At 42.0% G+C, this 20,657-nt stretch overlaps 1 protein-coding gene across 3 annotated transcripts in view; it reads right to left on the bottom strand.

Annotated features, from left to right (window-relative positions):
* LOC118363600 (follistatin-related protein 5-like) overlaps window positions 1–20,657 on the bottom strand; it is a 172,845-nt gene that overhangs the window by 56,031 nt on the left and 96,157 nt on the right. For all 3 annotated transcript variants that reach the window (XM_052488424.1, XM_052488422.1, XM_052488423.1), the window contains exons 5-6: window positions 17,778–17,974; window positions 11,052–11,172 (exon numbers count right to left, since the gene is read on the bottom strand). In XM_052488424.1, coding sequence (XP_052344384.1) covers window positions 11,052–11,172; window positions 17,778–17,974 — 318 coding nt within the window. The remainder of the gene's footprint in view (window positions 1–11,051; window positions 11,173–17,777; window positions 17,975–20,657) is intronic.

Consider the following 20,657-nt stretch of genomic DNA (forward strand, 5'->3'; position numbering starts at 1 on the left):
CTCTTTCTCCCCTTACCCATCTGTCTATCGCCTCCTTTGAATTTCATGCTGTCACAGTTACCAGCCCTTTCAAGCTTAACATCCTTATCATTTATCGCCCTCCAGGTCCCCTCGGAGAGTTCATCAATGAGCTTGATGCCTTGATAAGCTCCTTTCCTGAGGACGGCTCACCTCTCACAGTTCTGGGCGACTTTAACCTTCCCACGTCTACCTTTGACTCATTCCTCTCTGCCTCCTTCTTTCCACTCCTCTCCTCTTTTGACCTCACCCTCTCACCTTCCCCCTACTCACAAGGCAGGCAATACGCTCGACCTCATCTTTACTAGATGCTGTTCTTCCACTAACCTCATTGCAACTCCGCTCCAAGTCTCCGACCACTACCTTGTATCCTTTTCCCTCTCGCTCTCATCCAACACTTCCTACACTGCCCCTACTCGGATGGTATCGCGCCGTCCCAACCTTCGCTCTCTCTCCCCCGCTACTCTCTCCTCTTCCATCCTATCATCTCTTCCCTCTGCTCAAACCTTCTCCAACCTATCTCCTGATTCTGCCTCCTCAACCCTCCTCTCCTCCCTTTCTGCATCCTTTGACTCTCTATGTCCCCTATCCTCCAAGCCGGCTCGGTCCTCCCCTCCCGCTCCGTGGCTCGACGACTCATTGCGAGCTCACAGAACAGGGCTCCGGGCAGCCGAGCGGAAATGGAGGAAAACTCGCCTCCCTGCGGACCTGGCATCCCTTCACTCCCTCCTCTCCACATTTTCCTCCTCTGCCTCTGCTGCTAAAGCCACTTTCTACCACTCTAAATTCTAAGCATCTGCCTCTAACCCTAGGAAGCTCTTTGCCACCTTCTCCTCCCTCCTGAATCCTCCTCCCCCCTCCTCCCTCTCTGCAGATGACTTCGTCAACCATTTTGAAAAGAAGGTTGACGACATCCGATCCTCGTTTGCTAAGTCAAACGACACCGCTGGTTCTGCTCACACTGCCCTACCCTGTGCTCTGACCTCTTTCTCCCCTCTCTCTCCAGATGAAATCTCGCGTCTTGTGACGGCCGGCCGCCCAACAACCTGCCCTCTTGACCCTATCCCCTCCTCTCTTCTCCAGACCATTTCCGGAGACCTTCTCCCTTACCTCACCTCGCTCATCAACTCATCCCTGACCGCTGGCTACGTCCCTTCCGTCTTCAAGAGAACGAGAGTTGCACCCCTATCTGAAAAAACCTACACTCGATCCCTCCGATGTCAACAACTACAGACCAGTATCCCTTCTTTCTTTTCTCTCCAAAACTCTTGAACGTGCCGTCCTTGGCCAGCTCTCCCGCTATCTCTCTCAGAATGGCCTTCTTGATCCAAATCAGTCAGGTTTCAAGACTAGTCATTCAACTGAGACTGCTCTTCTCTGTATCACGGAAGCGCTCCGCACTGCTCAAGCTAACTCTCTCTCCTCTGCTCTCATCCTTCTAGACCTATCGGCTGCCTTCGATACTGTGAACCATCAGATCCTCCTCTCCACCCTCTCCGAGTTGGGCATCTCCGGCGCGGCCCACGCTTGGATTGCGTCCTACCTGACAGGTTGCTCCTACCAGGTGGCGTGGCGAGAATCTGTCTCCTCACCACACGCTCTCACCACTGGTGTCCCACAGGACTCTGTTCTAGGCCCTCTCCTATTCTCGCTATACACCAAGTCACTTGGCTCTGACATAACCTCACATGGTCTCTCCTATCATTGCTATGCAGACGACACACAATTAATCTTCTCCTTTCCCCCTTCTGATGACCAGGTGGCGAATGGCATCTCTGCATGTCTGGCAGACATATCAGTGTGGATGACGGATCACCACCTCAAGCTGAACCTCGGCAAGACGGAGCTGCTCTTCCTCCCGGGGAAGGACTGCCCGTTCCATGATCTCACCATCACGGTTGACAACTCCATTGTGTCCTCCTCCCAGAGCGCTAAGAACCTTGGCGTGATCCTGGACAACACCCTGTCGTTCTCAACTAACATCAAGGCGGTGGCCCGTTCCTGTAGGTTCATGCTCTACAACATCCGCAGAGTACGACCCTGCCTCACACAGGAAGTGGCGCAGGTCCTAATCCAGGCACTTGTCATCTCCCGTCTGGATTACTGCAACTCGCTGTTGGCTGGGCTCCCTGCCTGTGCCATTAAACCCCTTACAACTTATCCAGAACGCCGCAGCCCGTCTGGTGTTCAACCTTCCCAAGTTCTCTCACGTCACCCCGCTCCTCCGCTCTCTCCACTGGCTTACAGTTGAAGCTCGCATCCGCTACAAGACCATGGTGCTTGCCTACGGAGCTGTGAGGGGAACGGCACCTCAGTACCTCCAGGCTCTGATCAGGCCCTACACCCAAACAAGGGCACTGCGTTCATCCACCTCTGGCCTGCTCGCCTCCCTACCACTGAGGAAGTACAGTTCCCGCTCAGCCCAGTCAAAACTGTTCGCTGCTCTGGCCCCCAATGGTGGAACAAACTCCTCACGACGCCAGGACAGCGGAGTCAATCACCACCTTCCGGAGACACCTGAAACCCCACCTCTTTAAGGAATACCTAGGATAGGATAAAGTAATCCTTCTCACCCCCCCCCTCCCCTTAAAAGATTTAGATGCACTATTGTAAAGTGGCTGTTCCACTGGATGTCATAAGGTGAATGCACCAATTTGTAAGTCGCTCTGGATAAGAGCGTCTGCTAAATGACTTAAATGTAAATGTAAATGTAAGTAACCCTTTTACTGTAGTAAATTGACTGAGAATACATTCTCATTTACAGAAACGACATGGGGAATAGTTACAGGGTGGGGGGGGGGTGAATGAGCCTCTTGGAAGCTGGGTATAATTAGGTGGCCATGAGGGCCAGATTGGGAGTTAAGCCAGGACACCCGGGTAAGTTACATGATCAAAACAACTGGGAACTCAGAAATATCATGACATCAGTGATCTTCAGGTCAGAGCTCTAGAAAGAGGCCCGAGTTGGAATTCAGAATTGAATGACCGTTCAAACCGATTTATCTCAGTCAGTTCCTACTGGCCCTCCAACACCACTTTCAGAAGCATCTAGTCTCCCATCCAGGGATCGACCAGGGCCAACAATGTTTAGCTTCAGAGGCAAGCCAGCAGTGGGATGTAGATTGGTATGCTGCTAGCAAAAATTAAGACGACTCTTGGGTTATTTATCACTCGCTGCGCAATGACAATTAATGGATCCTCATGCTTTCTCACGATAAGCTTATGCAGAGCATTCTGCTCACTGGCTTCAGTGAGTCCTGTTAAATTTGATCCACAATACATCTCATTTTCCAAGATTGTGTTTTTTCCCGAATGTGTTAATGTATTTAGAACATTTGAAAAGTTTTGAGAAAAAAAAGCTTTTCTTTATTTTTTTTCAGGAAATATCCTCAATACCACTTGAGGTACTGAGATAATAGCCAAATGGGGCATAACAAAACCCACAGGAGGATTTCACCTCCTTTCTAACTTAAATCGATGACAAATTGGAACCAAATCTAACAGGATAAAGTATTGTAGAAGAGTTTCACAATACTCCTTAGGTTCCAAGAATGTCATGTCTTCCAGAAGTTTGGTCTTTTATCAAATAAGCCTTGGTTTTTATTCGTGAATCTTCTCGTCTTGTATAACCATTAATGTATGTCAGTCAGGAAAGCAGAAATTTGCATCCTGTAGCTCTAACTCCAAAACGTTCTGGGACACTGTAAAGTCTATGGAGAACAAGAGAACCTCCTCCCAGCTGCCCACTGCACTAAGGCTAGGTAACACGGTCACCACCGATAAATCCATAAAACTTCAAGAAGCATTTCTCAAAGGCTGGCCATGCTTTCCTCCTGGCCAACCCAACCCCGGCCAACAGCTCTGCCCCCCCGCAGCTCCTCGCCCATCCTCCCCAGCTTCTCCTTTACCCAAATCCAGATAGCAGATGTTCTGAAAGAGCTGCAAAACCTGGACCCGTTACAAATCAGCTGGGCTTGACAATCTGGACACTCTAGTTCTGAAACTATCCGCCGCCATAGTCACAACCCCTGTTTACCAGCCTGTTCAACCTCTCTTTCATATCGTCTGAGATCCCCAAGGACTGGAAAACTGCTGCGGTCATCCCCCTCTTCAAAGAGGGAGACACCCTGTACCCAAACTGTTACAGACCTATATCCATCCTGCCCTGCCTATCTAAGGTCTTCGAAAGCCAAGTCAACAAACAGATCATTGACCATCTCGAATCCCACCGTACCTTCTCCGCTGTGCAATCTGGTTTCCGAGCTGGTCACGGGTGCACCTCAGCCATGCTCAAGGTACTAAACGATATCATAACCGCCATCGATAAAAGACAGTACTGTGCAGCCGTCTTCATTGACCTGGCCAAGGCTTTCGACTCTGTCAATCACCATATTCTTATCGGCAGACTCAGTAGCCTCGGTTTTTCTAATGACTGCCTTGCCTGGTTCACCAACTACTTCTCAGACAGAGTGCAGTGTGTCAAATCGGAGGGCCTGTTGTCTGGACCTCTGGCAGTCTCTATGGGGGTGCCAGAGGGTTCAATTCTCGGACCGACTATTTTCTCTGTATATATCAATGAAGTCGCTCTTGCTGCTGGAGATTCTCTGATCCACCTCTACGCAGACGACAACATTCTGTATACTTCTGGACCTTCTTTGGACACTGTGTTAACAAACCTTCAGGCGAGCTTCAATGCCATACAGCACTCCTTCCTTGACCTCCAACTGCTCTTAAATGCAAGTAAAATTAAATGCGTGCTCTTCAACCGATCGCTGCCTGCACACCCCGCCAGACTAACATCAATACTCTGGACGGTTCTGACATAGAATATGTGGATAACTACAAATACCTACAGTGCCTTGCGAAAGTAGTCACCCCCCTTGGTATTTTTACTATTTTGTTATGTTACAACCTGGAATTAAAATGGATTTTGGGGCAGTGTAAACTTCTGACCCACTGGGAATGTGATGAAAGCAATAAAATGTTAAAATAAATAATTTTATCCACTATTATTCTGACATTTCACATTCTTAAAATAAAGTGGTGATCCTAACTGACCTAAGACAGGGAATATTTACTTGGATTAAATGTCAGGAATTGTGAAAAATTGAGTTTGGCTACGGTGTATGTAACCTTCCGACTTCAACTGTATACTGAGATCATGTGACAGATTATGTGACACATAGATTGCACACAGGTGGACTTTATTTAACTAATTGTGTGACTTCTGAAGTGAATTGGTCGGACCAGATCTTAATTAGGGGCTTCATAGCAAAGGGGTGAAAACATATGCACACCACTTTTCCATTTTCATTTTTGATAATTTTTTTAAACAAGTATTTCTTTTTCATTGTACAACTTTATGTATGTCCATTAAATGAAATCCAAATAATAATCAATTTAAATACCAGGTTGTAATGCAACAAAATAGGAAAAACAACCAAGGGCGGGGGGGGGTGAATACTTTTGCCAGGCACTGTAGGTGTCTTGTTAGACTGTAAACTCTCCTTCCAGACTCACATTAAGCATCTCCAATCCAAAATTAAATCTAGAATTGGCTACCTATTTCGCAACAAAGCCTCCTTCACTTATGCTGCTTAACCCTTGTAAAACTGACTATCCTACCGATCCTTGACTTCGGCAATGTCATTTACAAAATAGTCTCCAACACACAACTCAGCAAATTGGATGTAGTCTATCACAGTGCCATCCGCTTACCCACCACAGCGACCTGTATGCTCTAGTCGGCTGGCCCTCGCTACATATTCGTCGCCAGACCCACTGGCTCCAAGTCATCTACAAGTCCATGCTCGGTAAAGATCCTTATCTCAGTTCACTGGTCAAGATGGCAACACCCACCCGTAGCACACGCTCCAGCAGGTGTATCTCATCCCTAAAGCCAACAGCTCATTTGGTCGCCTTTCCTTCCAGTTCTCTGCTGCCTGTGACTGGAACGAATTGCAAAAATCGCTGAAGTTGGAGACTTTTTTCCCCCTCACCAACTTCAAACATCTGCTATCTGAGCTAACCGATCGCTGCAGCTATACATAGTCCATCTGTAAATAGCCCACCCAATCTACCTACCTCATCCACATACTGTTTTTATTCATTTACTTTTCTGCTCTTTTGCACACCAATATCTCTACTTGCACATCATCATCTGCTCATCTATCACTCCAGTGATAATCTGCTAAATTGTAATTATTCGCTCCTATGGCCTATTTACCCCCTACCTCCTCATGCCTTTTGCACACAATGTATATAGACTCTTTTTTTCTACTGTGTTATTGACTTGTTTATTGTTACTCCATGTTTAACTCTGTGTTGTTGTCTGTTCACACTGCTATGCTTTATCTTGGCCAGGTCGCAGTTGTAAATGAGAACTTGTTCTCAACTAGCCTACCTGGTTAAATAAAGGTGAAATAAATAAAATAAAAACTAAAAATATACCACACTTTCTTGTGCCTTATTGTTTAAATATACTGAATCAACATATTTACTATTCGAGGGAATTTAAGGTATTAGATTTTAAATGTGTGCATAGGACTGAAATAACATTTAGATTTGTTGTTAAGACAAATGCTACACTATCTCAAGAGATGTTAGACAGCGCCATCATTGTGGTTCACCAAACCATCATTGTGGTTCACCAACTATTTGTATTTCATTTTTTACCATTTTTACATTCACTCACATATAACGTCTTGTGCCGGGGACAATAAAAGGACACTAAAATGTGCAGTTTTGTCACACAATACAATGCCACAGATGTCTAATGTTTTGGTACTACGACTGCAGGAAAAGTTGTTTTAGAAAATTTGGCAGTGCATCCAACCGGCCTCACAACTGCAGACCACGCGTAACCACACCAGCCCAGGACCTTCACATCTGGCTTCTTCACCTGCGGGGTCATCTGAGACCAACCACCTGGACAGCTGATGAAACTGAGGAGTAATTTCTGTCTGTAATAAAGCCCTTTTGTGGGGGAAAATGTATTCTGATTGGCTGGGCCTGGCTCCCCAGTGGTTGGGGTGCCAGGCTCAGGCCCACTCATGGCTGCGCCCCTGCCCAATCATGTGAAAACCATAGATTAGGGCCTAATGAATTTCAATTTACTGATTTCCTTATATGATCTGTAACTCAGTAAAATCATTGACATTGTTGCATTAACATTTTTGTTCAGTATAGTTTACATTATAAAACGTGGGAATAAACTACAATGTTTATTTTACAACTGCTCCCGAAGAGAGATGAATGTTCGATCGTGAGGTGATATAGAGAGCAGCTGTTGCTTCGTGAGGGATCTCTACCTGAAAATACATGATCTAAGTGATTGATAGTTTATATTCATAAAAGTATGCTTTATTTACTTTGAACTACAAAATATTTATTTTGTCAAACAGCATAGGAGGCGGCTCTATGGAGATGATGACTTGAAATGAAATAATAAAGTCATCAAATAAAACAAGTGAAATATACAAAACAACTGATATATTTTATTAAGGTAAAGTCATGTGAACAAATGTTGGCTAGTAAGTGATAAGCAGTAATGGGCAGTCACTACTATCATGACTTTCATTAATTGTTTCATATTTTGTAATAATCTAACCGAAACCAACCTCAAAATCACTCAGCACTATATGCCATGAGTATTTACTGAGTAAAATAATCTTAAGCACCAGCAGGCACAGAGGGGGAGAAAGAAAGACAAAACAATTGAAAAGAAGAGGAAAAGAGACAGGTAAAGATGAATGCTTAGCCAACGAGGAAATACATTTCCTTTTCTTTTTCAGTTTCAGCCTGAAGAAGCTTGGGGGGAAAGCTAAAAAAGTGAGTAGTTGGAGCTAGTGCATCAGAGCTCTTCAAGGATGTTGAGCTCTCCAAAGATTTTACCCGTATCCTTTCTTGATTTGATTTGCCTGAAGGACTACTCCCCCGCTTAAGCCTGACTAGGAGAGGAACAAGACAAGAAATATACTATGCCAGTTTGCCTTTTACTCTTGTAACTTTTCTTGTCTCACCTAGACATGCTTTACATACAAAGTGCTGATGAGTGACCAATTTTACTGGGAAATTCATTATGCATTATTTTTCTAGCCATGATGTGTCAACCCCAGTGAAATGTCAGGGGATATTGAGCCAGTTGTAAATGTCAGACTGGGATGATTTGAGAAAGGGAATTAGGCAAGAAAAGGTAGCACAATATGTGTTAGTGTTTCTTAGTTCGGTGAAGATTAATTTACATCATTATGTTGTACTAGAGATTGAGGGTTTGGTTTTAGCTCTTTCACTATTTGCTCTGTGTCTAGTTTTATACAGCGACATTGACTGACTATATAAACTACTGCATTTTACCCATCTCTCACTACCGGGTTGCCATGTTAGGCTCAATTTTTCAAGAATATAGATATAGTTGTTCAGTGTATATCTGGCAACCACACAAGTAGTTCAGCGAAATAGCAAAGTAAAGGACTATACTGAACAAAAATATAAATGCAACATGCAACAATTAAAACAATCTTAATGAGTTAGAGTTCATATAAGGATATCAGTTAATTTAAATAAATTTGCTAGCCCCTAATCTATGGATTTCACATGACTGGTCAGGGGCGCAGCCATGGGCCCACCCACTTGGGAGACAGGCTCAGCTCTGGGGAACATTCCTGTAGTCAGCATGCCAATTGCACGCTCCCTCAAATCCTGAGACTTCTGTGGCATTGTGTGGTGTGACAAACCTGCACATTTTAAAACAAACTTTTATTGTTCACAGCACAAAATACACCTGTGTAATGTGCTGTTTAATGAGCTTCTTGATATACCACACCTGTCAGGTGGATGGATTATTTTAGCAAAGGAAAAATTCTAACTAATAGAGATGTAAACAAATTTGTACAGTCAGGGAGAGGTTGTAAATGACACTTGCCAGTTGGTCCGCGCATGCTTTGAGTACAGGTCCTGGTAACCCATCTAGCCCTGTGACTTTGTGAATGTTGACCTGTTTAAAGGTCTTGCTCACATTGGCTACAGAGAGCATATTCACACAGTCGTCCAGAACAGCTGGTGCTCTCATGCATAGTTCAGGGTTGCTTGGCTCGAAGCGAGCATAAGAGGCATTTAGCTTGTCTGGTAGGCTCGCGTCACCATTGTAGTCAGTAATAGTTTTTCATCCTTGCCACATATGACGAGCGTCAGAGCTGGTGTAGTAGGATTCAATCGTAGTCCTGTATTGACGCTTTGCCTGTTTGATGGCTGTTCTGAGGGCATAGCGGGATTTCTTATTAGCTTCCGGATTAGTGTCCCGCTCCTTGAAAGCGGCAGCTCTATCCTTTAGCTCGGTGCAGATGTTGCCAGGAATCCATGGCTTCTGGTTGGATATGTACGTACCGTCACTGTGGGGACAACATCATCGATGCACTTATTGATGAAGCCGGTGACTGAGGTGGTATACTCCTCAATGCCATTGGATGAATCCCGGAACATATTCCAGTCTGAGCAAGCAAAACAGTCCTGTAGCGTAGCATCCGCGTCATCTGACCACTTCCGTAATTGAGCGAGTCACTGGTATTTCCTACTTTAGTTTTTGCTTGTAAGCAGGAATCAGGAGGATATAATTATAGTCAGAATTGCCAAATGGAGGGCGAGGGAGAGTTCTGTATGCATCTCTGTGATGTGGAGTAAAGTTTTTTTTATCTTCTGATCTTGTGACATGCTGGTAGAAATTAGATAAACGGATTTAAGTTTGCCTGCATTAAAGTCCCCAGCCACTCAGAGCGCTGCTTCTGGATGCTTATGGCCTTATACAGCTTGTTGAGTGTGGTCTTAGTGCCAGCATCGGTTTGTGGTGATAAATAAACGGCTACGAATAATATAGATGAAAACTCTATATTATTTGTGTCGTCATTTAGGCAAGTCTCCGTGAAACATAAGATATTACAGTTTTTAATGTCCCTTTAGCAGGATAGTCTTAATTGTAGATCTTCCTGTTTGTTTTCCAATGATTGCACATTGGCCAATAATACTACGGTGGTTTACCTGCTCGTTTACCTGCTCGCAAATTCTTACAAGTCACCCAGTCCTCCTCCCCCTTTTTCTCCGCCTTTTTTTCATGAGGATGACGGGATTTGGGCTTTGTCTTGTCAAACAATATATCCTTTACGTTGGACTCATTAAAGAAAAATCTTTGTCCAGTTCGAGTTGAGTAATCGCTGTTCTGATGTTCAGAATCTCTTTTCGGTCACAAGAGACAGTAGCAGCAACAAAATGAGTTCAAACAATGCGAAAAAAAAACCAAATAAAATTAGCACATTTGGTTAGGAGCCCGTAAATGGCAGCCATCTCATCTGGCGCCATTAAGTAGTCTATGATGAGATTTAAATCTCCCAGATGGAGAGTTCCACCGATGAGGACAAGTGTCTTGCCATTCAACGAGATATCATCAATGTCAACTCTAATTGAAACTAAATTACACTCCATTTACTTTTATAGTTCCCACAAGGACAATAAGTTGATCCAGGTTTCAGAACCTTGTGCGAATAAATAACAAGGACCATAGAAAAGCCTTACATGTTCTGTTTAGAGCTACCGGCATAATGATGGTCACTTGCTTGAGTTATTATTAACATCCTATTGGCATGGGGGGATGGTGGGTAAACATAGACAGAGAGAGCCGGGGGCTACTGCTGTATCTCAATTGGGAATTGTATTGCCCGAGATAAAAAAATTAAGAAAGAATTGCCTACCTGCAACCAACCCATGGTAACTATTGTATAGGAATGTATAGAATAGTGTAGAGTAAACATGGCTAACAGTTTTATCCACTTTGCTGTTGCATAAAGGCATAGATTTGTTATAAGGCTTTTAGCAATATGTGCTTGAAAGCATGTCATGTCTGTTGGCCAAGTCAACACAACCTGTGGAATGTATGGTTCTTTGAATTTCCTTGCCAAAGAAAATTCAAGCAGGAAAAAGTAGATGGTAATGTGTAGAAAATAAAAAGAGTGGACAATCCACTCTGGACTGGTCCTGTCACTCACCGAAAGCTGTGTAGAACTCGTCCTTTGTCAGGTGCTCGTCGTCATTGATGTCGTTGTATTTGAGAAGGTCAAACAGGGTGCACTCAGAGACATCCTTGGACAGACCTTCCTGCTTGATGACCTGCAACAGAAAAATGCATTTAGACCTTGCCTTTTAAGTGGGCCCGTATATAACTTACAGTTAAAGCTAAGTCTAGGCCTGGATTTTTCTGGGTCTGTGATTTTCATTTTTCTTGTACTTTTTCCCCTCGCTGTCTCCTTTTTTGGGGGGGTTGCCGAAACTGGGAACCACTCGAGGATCTGGGATTTCTAATGTTACAGCATAGAGAATGCAATGCAACACAATCAGTTCTCTGTCTAAATATAACACGCCAAAGAAGACATTGATTCCTCAGTAATAAGATGATTGAAATAGAGAAATATCACAACCTCCCCAGTGTTGTTTTCCAATGTCAGTAAGACCTGAATGCATTTCTTTGTGTGACACTGTAGGTGAATGTGCATTCAATTACACTGGAGAAGACCCACTGAGTTGTAAATTGTGTGTACAATTCATGGTTTAGTGGAGAACAGGTTCCATCCTAAAAACCAGCCCAGATTTGATCATCTCTGCAGACATAACAATGACGACAAACTTGACCTCAACTCAATTTCACATTAAAAGCTTAACTCTCAAACCCAATTTCATTCTTTGTCCAATCCCTGCAACAACAAAACATGCATTCAGGTGAGAAGTTGTGGGTTGGGGGAATTGCTATTAATATTCATTTTGGGGTGGGTAAACATAGTTGTACCTGATCCCAACCTTTTCTTACTAAATCCACTTGCAGTGGAAGTTCAAATCCCCCATTGGATGCAAAATACATCTTTGAAATGTGGACTCACATTTATTGTGTTGTGAAGAAAAATGCAGTCATCACCTTGAATATGAAGATTAGGTGCTCAATTCAGTTCAACCCGAAATTGCAGTATTTAGGCAGTAGCTATATTCTCAATTGTCAAAGAAACTCACAGATTGGTCTTGGGTACTGTATAAAAACCTACAATTACTACCAGCAGATACAGTGGGGCAAAAAAGTATTTAGTCAGCCACCAATTGTGCAAGTTCTCCCACTTAAAAATATGAGAGAGGTCTGTAATTTTCATCATAGGTACACTTCAACTATGACAGACAAAATTAGAAAAAAAAATCCAGAAAATCAAATTGTAGGATTTGTAATGAATTTATTTGCAAATTATGGTGGGAAATAAGTATTTGGTCACCTACAAACAAGCAAGATTTCTGGCTCTCACAGACCTGTAACTTCTTCTTTAAGAGGCCCCTCTGTCCTCCACTCGTTACCTGTATTAATGGCACCTGTTTGAACTTGTTATCAGTATAAAAGACACCTGTCCACAACCTCAAACAGTCACACTCCAAACTCCACTATGGCCAAGACCAAAGAGCTGTCAAAGGACACCAGAAACAAAATTGTAGACCTGCACCAGGCTGGGAAGACTGAATCTGCAATAGGTAAGCAGCTTGGTTTGAAGAAACTGTGGGAGCAATTATTAGGAAATGGAAGACATACAAGACCACTGATAATCTCCCTCGATCTGGGGCTCCATGCAAGATCTCACCCCGTGGGGTCAAAATGATCACAAGAACGGTGACCAAAAATCCCAGAACCACACGGGGGGACCTAGTGAATGACCTGCAGAGAGCTGGGACCAAAGGAACAAAGCCTACCATCAGTAACACACTACGCCGCCAGGGACTCAAATCCTGCAGTGCCAGACGTGTCCACCTGCTTAAGCCAGTACATGTCCAGGCCCGTCTGACGTTTGCTAGAGAGCATTTGGACGACCCAGGAGAAGATTGGGAGAATGTCATATGGTCAGATGAAAACAAAATATAACTTTTTGGTAAAAACTCAACTCGTCGTGTTTGGAGGACAAAGAATGCTGAGTTGCATCCAAAGAACACCATACCCAATGTGAAGCATGGGGGTGGAAACATCATGCTTTGGGGCTGTTTTACTGCAAAGGGACCAGGATAACTGATCCGTGTAAAGGAAAGAATTAATGGGGCCATGTATCGTGAGATTTTGAGTGAAAACCTCCTTCCATCAGCAAGGGCATTGAAGATGAAACGTGGCTCTTTCAGCATGACAATGATCCCAAACACACCGCCCGGGCAACGAAGGAGTGGCTTCGTAAGAAGGTCCTGGAGTGGTCAAGTCAGTCTCCTGATCTCAACCCCATAGAAAATCTTTGGAGGGAGTTGAAAGTCCGTGTTGCCCAGCAACAGCCCCAAAACATCACTGCTCTCGAGGAGCAATGGGCCAAAATACCAGCAACAGTGTGTGAAAATGTTGTGAAGACTAACAGAAAATGTTTGACATCTGTCATTGCCAACAAAGGGTATATAACAAAGTATTGAGATACAGTTTTGTTATTGACCAAATACTTATTTTCCACCATAATTTGCAAATAAATTCATTAAAAATCCTACAATGTGATTTTCTGGATTTTTTTTCTCATTTTGTCTGTCATAGTTGAAGTGTACCTATGATGAAAATTACAGGCCTCTCTCGTCTTTTTAAGTGGGAGAACTTTCACAATTGGTGGCTGACTAAATACTTTTTTGCCCCATTGTATGCTTTCACTTTTCACAATTAGAAGTGTGTGGGCATGGGATGAACATTGTAAATAAATTATTTCTGCCCGATGTAGGATTTAAACTCCATTGAACTGTAAACCAACTGCCATAACAGACTAAGCCACCAATGAATCATAGCGTTTGGAAGAAGAAAAAAATACTACAATTTGACATGACCACCATTGTCATTTATTTGTTGTTGTGATGGATGTAGCTACTGATATAAATGTGAATCTACATAGCCTACCTACATGTTTATTTTCTCCGTATTCGTAAAAGCACATACATTAGTATGAAACGGCAAGCAAAAACACAATTTTGTGGAACGTCAGTAGTCTAGTCAAGGAAGCATCATGCAAAATATAATGGCACGTTCCACTTACCAAGACCATTGCCAAATAAGGTGCGCCGTCACCTAATTTTATAGTTAGCTTTGAGGTGGTACCACCCAGCACATCTGGAAGAGAGTGTATTTCATACTGAACCCCTCCCTTGAGATGACGTGAAATTATTATATTTTAGTCATTATATCTGTTTGGGCTTCTTGCGGTCCATTTGCATTCTACAAATGATTTCTAATTCTAATTACAAATTATTTGTAATTATGTTCAAGGCCCCCTGACCATCCGTTCAAGAAAAGATCGGCCTGCGGATAAATCTAGATGATCCCTGACGTAGAGGCACCTTCTCAAGATGTCACGCCTGCTCCTGCTCCCGCTCCCTGGCGCTCGAGGGCGCCAGGCTACCCGTCTTTACACGCACCTGTCACCATCATTACACGCAGCAGCGCTCATTGGACTCACCTGGTCTCCTTCACGTGGTTGATTGCCCCTGTATATCTGTCTGTTCCTCTGTGGTGTTCCCTGTGTCTGCATTAATTGTTGTTACGTGTTCCTGTTCCATGTCTGTCAGTTATTAAACCTTCCCTTCCTGTACCTGCTTCTTATCTCCTGCGTCGATCCTTTCCCAAGAGGCCTCTACAACATGATTTCAATGGTACAGTCGAACCGCTAGGGTCAATAAGAGCTAGATTTACTACTAAAAGACCAAAATATATCACTTTTGCAACAAACTATCACAATGAAGACCAGCATTGACGTGTTTCACTATAACTAAGCCTAAAACATCTGTTTTTCGATGAAAAAAAAGTTTTTTTTACATTAAAGTTACTCTTTAAGTCTTACCTTGTCCTAGATAGTCTATAGATCTCTTATTTATGGAAGTAAATAGTATTATCCCGAGGAAACCCCTTTTCATGCTGCAAAGACTCTCTTGTTATGTTTTATATATGGTTTGAAATATGACAAGTTGGATCTACAGTATCTCACCGTCAGGCTGACTTTCACTCATCCATCATTCTAGATCAGCTGTCATGAAGCTTTGCAAAATATGACAGTGTTGGGAAGTAGTGAACGACAGCAGTAGCTTGGTGGAAGTTGAACACAATTCAAATCTCAGTAGTGTTTTCTGTAGTTAATTACTTTTTGCCATGTAAACTACACTACTTTTTGGGGCAAAAAGAGAACAAAATAATGGAGAAATAGGCAATAATTTATTTTATTTTTCAGCTTCAGACCTGCCTAATTCTCACTTGAAACCGTTTTTGCAATTTGTCGTCTATGACATTTCAGATTTAGATAATGATCATTTTTCCTGAGGTAGCTTGAAAACTATATAATTTTTAACAATATTTTTTATTAAGGGTAGCTTTTATTTAGTTTAACTTCTTCTAGTGTGAAGTAATTGGTAGTTTGGTCAACTATGATTTCAGAGTAGCTTCCCCAGCACTGCTGCCTAATGTATCATCATCAAGTATGTCTTGTTCTTTGCAACTTTGCCTATGCTTTCTGAACTCTTACTGAACTACAAGTGTAAACTATAAAGAATGATCAAAATGTTTGTGATGATTCAACCTCGTATGTTGATTTCAAAAACGTTCTTAAAGCCATCTGTGCATGATAAAGTATAGGACATGTATTTCCATTGACCTCTATCACTTCACAGTACATTACAACATTTTCTATAAGCACTCATAAAAGTGTATCCATCCTTAAAGACAATTGATAAGAATTGGCAGTTGAATGCATTCATAATACATTAGACACAGTTGGTTCAGAGAAAGTGTTATAAAAAAACAGGGTATTCCAAAGTATTCCCTGCTTTTCTCAACCACCCCGTGGCGGACGGATTGATTCAGGGAGATGCTAATATTAGAGGGGGCTGTGAATCACCACAGTCTTTGATGATTCTCACACCATCTCTTAAATGTTTTATGTCCCGGCTAGAAATCAAACCATCTTTACCTTGCTCTGTAGTTGATGTTCGGGTTTGATGTACCGGAGGAATCGACACTATCTGATTGCATCAACATAGAGAAGGGGGTCAGTGTCTGAAGATAGAGTGTACCCACCTGACCCTTCTTCCACTCAGATCTGAAGACACACACATACGCATGCACACACACATTGAACACACAAACACACACGCGCACACACTATACCAGGCCTTAACCTTTGAACTAAATGATTCACATTGTGTTTGGAATGCTGCCAGAGTCCGTGTCAAATTAACACCCCATTAACTTTATGTATTTTATGTATTTTACTTAACCTTTATTTAACTAGGCAAGTCGGTTAAGAGCAAATTCTTATTTACAATTAACAAATACACAAATAGAAAACTCGTAAATGAGGGCAAAAATGATTGGTCACGTCAAATTTGTATAATTTAACCTGGCAAAACAAGAAGAGCGAAAAATGTAGGATTTCCGTGATTGAATTCCGGGCCATGAGTGACTTCTGAGATGTGGCATAGTTTTGAGGACCTCTGAGATGTGGCATAGTTTAAGGTCAATTGTGTCAACGTCTGATATTCAGAATGAATTACTTTTGTAGACAAGACAAACAAGTTGGGCTTAGAATAGCTACTACATATTCTGCTTGTAATACCAGTTTGTACTGTATATGTACTGTGTCACCATTGCCATATGTTTCAAGGATTAAGAGGGACCTTAGCATTTTCTGTGAGGAATGACTTAAAACCAACATGGCTTTACTCAATCTGCGCAGTGGATGTTTGTGGATAGACTTTGAAATTAAAACACCTGGATAGACGATGGCTCATAGCTTTGTGTCTAGCCCTTAGTGTCATCCGTAGTACTTTTGGTACCCATGGTAACTACCTGAAGCAACTTACCAATGTATCAACAGGGAATATTTGCATAGTCAAATAAAGCCCAACACAACATTACAATTTCTCTTTCGTTATGTATTTCACCCGCTGTTCATTGATTTATGCTCCCATCCCCGAGCTGAAAGCATTGCTGTTATGTAAATATATATATATAGTTATAGTTAAATATCAGAGTTGTTGGCTGTAATCAAATGGGGCACTTTGGATTCAAAAGAGTGAATGCATAAGAATATGAATCAAGCTTGTTTTCTATCTCACATCAGTCTAATAGAGACAGTAGTAATCAGAGTGCCACTGGATATGTTAATATGAAACTGAGAGCAGTTGAAAGGTTATTTAAACCAGCAGTGGTTGCTTACTTATTCAATTATTTAAATGCATGGGATATAAACCAGTCCTCAGGTATTGCAAAACATAAATTCATTATGCATAAAATGTCTTCCTTTTTCATGAAAGTCACACAATACTCCATATTCAACCACACTTTTTCCGGGCCGTAACAGTCAAAGCCGACATTCTACCCACGAGCGGAACGTTCCTTTGACCTGGATTATTACATTTCTTAGTCACCTCGCTTTCTGAAGCAAAGACCAACTGAAAAGGGAATAATATTGAAAATATTACATCAAGATGGCTCCTATAGTAAATTACTAGCAGGCTATAGTAAACGCAATGTTAAGGTTCTGTTTGTTGACCCTTTCTTCATTTCAGGGAAGGGTGTGATGGCATGGCTACTGACATGTGGGAGAGACTTACTGTGGCTTTATTGTCCACCCTCGTGTCCTCACCTGTGATAGTTCCCTACTCCTTGGTGTGTAGTAAACACAATGTTTCATTGGTTTTTCCCTTTTTCTTTCAAACACTTAGTGACATCCAAGTCCCGGCCACCTCACCTGTGATAGTTCGCTGCTGTCTACTTTCCCGCTACCATCGGCGTCGAAGCGCTTAAACAGAAGGTCGACCAGCTTCTTTCTGGTGGCCATGTTTTCTTTGTGGCCCCCACGGTTGCCAGTTTCCATGTATCGCTGGTCATGCAGGTTCAGAATTTTGGTCTTCAACCTCCGGTAGTCACTCAGTCTGCAGTTGTCATCTGAGGAACAACAACAAAAGAGAAGAAGTTCAAATGGATTAATCATGTAAAGTGAGGCCCATATAAAGCCAATGTGCACACCCAGAGATGTCATACCCAAAGGAGGTACAAGGACACTACTAACATCTCAAATTTCTCCTGTTTTTATTTTATTTTCAGATGTTAAACTGTTTTGGGATAGGGGGCACCATTTTCACTTTTGGGTGAATAGCGTGCCCAGAGTGAACGACCTCCTACTCTGTCCTAGATGCTAATATATGTATATTATTATTAGTTTTGGATAGAAAACACTCCGACGTTTCTAAAACTGTTTGAATGATGCCTGTGAGTGTAACAGAACTCATATGGCAGGTGAAAACCTGAGAAAAATTCCAACCAGAAAGTGGGACATCTGAGGTTGTGGTTTTTCAAAGATTGGCCTACCGATTACACATTGAGATATGGATGAAGTTGCACTTCCTACGGCTTCCACTAGATGTCAACCATCTTTAGAAACTTGAATGAGGATTCTACTATAAAGGAGGGGCTCATGAGACCTCTTTGAGTCAGTGGTCTGGCAGAGTGCCTTGGTCTCATGACGAGTTACCTCTCGTTCCAGTGCTTTTCTGAAGACAATGGAATTCTCCGGAACATTATTGATGTTTTATGTTAAAAACATCCTAAAGATTGATTCCATACATCTTTTGGCTTGTTTCTACGACCTGTAACAGAACTTTCCGAGTTTTTGTCTGGACGAAATGCTCGAGCCTCATGAAGATGGATTACTGGGCTGAACACGCTAACAACAAGTGGCTATTTGGACATAAATTATGGACTTTATGGAACAAATCAGTCATTTATTGTCGAACTGGGATTCCTGGGAGTGCCTTCTGATGAAGATCATCAAAGGTGAATATTTATGGTGTTATTTCTAACTTCTATTGATTCCAAAATGGCGGATATTCCTCTGGCTGTTTTGGGTTCTGAGTGCCGTTCTCAGATTATGCTTTTTCCATAAAGTTTGTTTGAAATCTGACACAGCGGTTGCATTAAGGAGAAGTATATCTTTATTTATGTGAATAACAGTTGTATCTTTAACCTGTTAAGTCGACCCTCTACTTTTTCGAACATTCTGTTAAAAATCGCGCAACATTTCAGCGCCCTGCTACTCAGGCCAGGATTATAGTATATGCATATGATTAGTATGTGTGGATAGAAAACACTCAGACGTTTATAAAACTGGTTAAATCACGGCTGTGACTATAACAGAACGTGTGTTTCATCGAAAAGTGCAGGAAAATCTGATCACTGAAAATGGAAATAAATATCCATGCGCGACTTCAAGGAATTGTTCAAAGTGAACCGAATTAAATGAGGCCGAGGTTGCAGTGCCTACAGCTTCTAGAGTCTTGTCATTTGATTCAGCTTTGATTCTTGGTCATACCGAATCAAGGGAACCGATTCCCTCCGGTCTCCGACCGGATGTTTTGGTCGAGCTCTCTCCAGACATTTTTTCGAGACGGACACCTATAGAATTGACATCGCCTCCTGATTAATTTTATCGCTTATTAACGTGTACTAATACCTAAAGTTGCATTACAAAAGTATTTCGAAGTGTTTTGTGAAAGTTTATCGTCGACTTTTTGAATTTAAAAAAATGACGTTACGTTATGAAACGCAATTTTTTTCCGTTTATCACACAGTCTTCATAGATCGATATCTAGGCTATATATGGACCGATTTAATCGAAAAAAAGAGCTAATAGTGATTATGGGACATCTAGGAGTGCCAACAAAGAAGATGGTCAAAGGTAATGAATGTTTTATATTTTATTTGTGCGGTTTGTGTAGCGACGACTATGCTAATTATTTTGTTTACGTCCCCTGCGGGTCTTTTGGGGTGTTACATGCTATCAGATAATAGCTTCTCATGCTTTCGCCGAAAAGCATTTTAAAAATCTGACTTGTTGCCTGGATTCACAACGAGTGTAGCTTTAATTCAATACCCTGCATGTGTATTTTAATGAACGTTTGAGTTTTAACTAATACTATTAGCATTTAGCGTAGCGCATTTGCATTTCCAGAGCTCTAGATGGGACGCCTGTGTGCCAGGTAGGAGCAAGAGGTTAATCAATGTTTATTATGAGTATTTCTGCAAAATCACCGAATGTTTTGGAAGCAAAACATTAATGCACGTAAGGCGCCAATGTAAACTGAGATTTTTGTATATAAATATGCACATTATCGAACAAAACATACATGTATTGTGCAAGATGATGTCCTATGAGTGTCATCTGATGAAGATCCTCAAAGGTTAGTGATTTTATCTATATAGTCTGCTTTTTGTGACTCCTATCTTTGGCTGGAAAAATGGCTGTGTTTTATTTGGCTATGACCTAACATAATCATATGTTGTGTGTTTGCTGTAAAGCATTTTTTAAATCAGACACGATGGGTAGATTAACAAGATGTGTATCTTTCATTTGCTGTATTAGACTTGTTAATGTGTGAAAGTTACATATTTCTAAAAAATATTTTAGAATTTTGCGCGCTGCCTTTTCAGCGGAATGTTGTGGAGGGGTTCCCCTAGAATGGTTAAATAATTTAATAAAAAATGTAAGCCCACATTTGATCAAAATTATTTATAAAAAGTGTTATTATGCGGAGGGGCACACTAACTGGACCATATTTTTCCTATCAGCTAA

This window comes from Oncorhynchus keta, chromosome 30 (genome assembly GCF_023373465.1).
Source record: "Oncorhynchus keta strain PuntledgeMale-10-30-2019 chromosome 30, Oket_V2, whole genome shotgun sequence".
Lineage (NCBI taxonomy): Eukaryota > Metazoa > Chordata > Actinopteri > Salmoniformes > Salmonidae > Oncorhynchus > Oncorhynchus keta.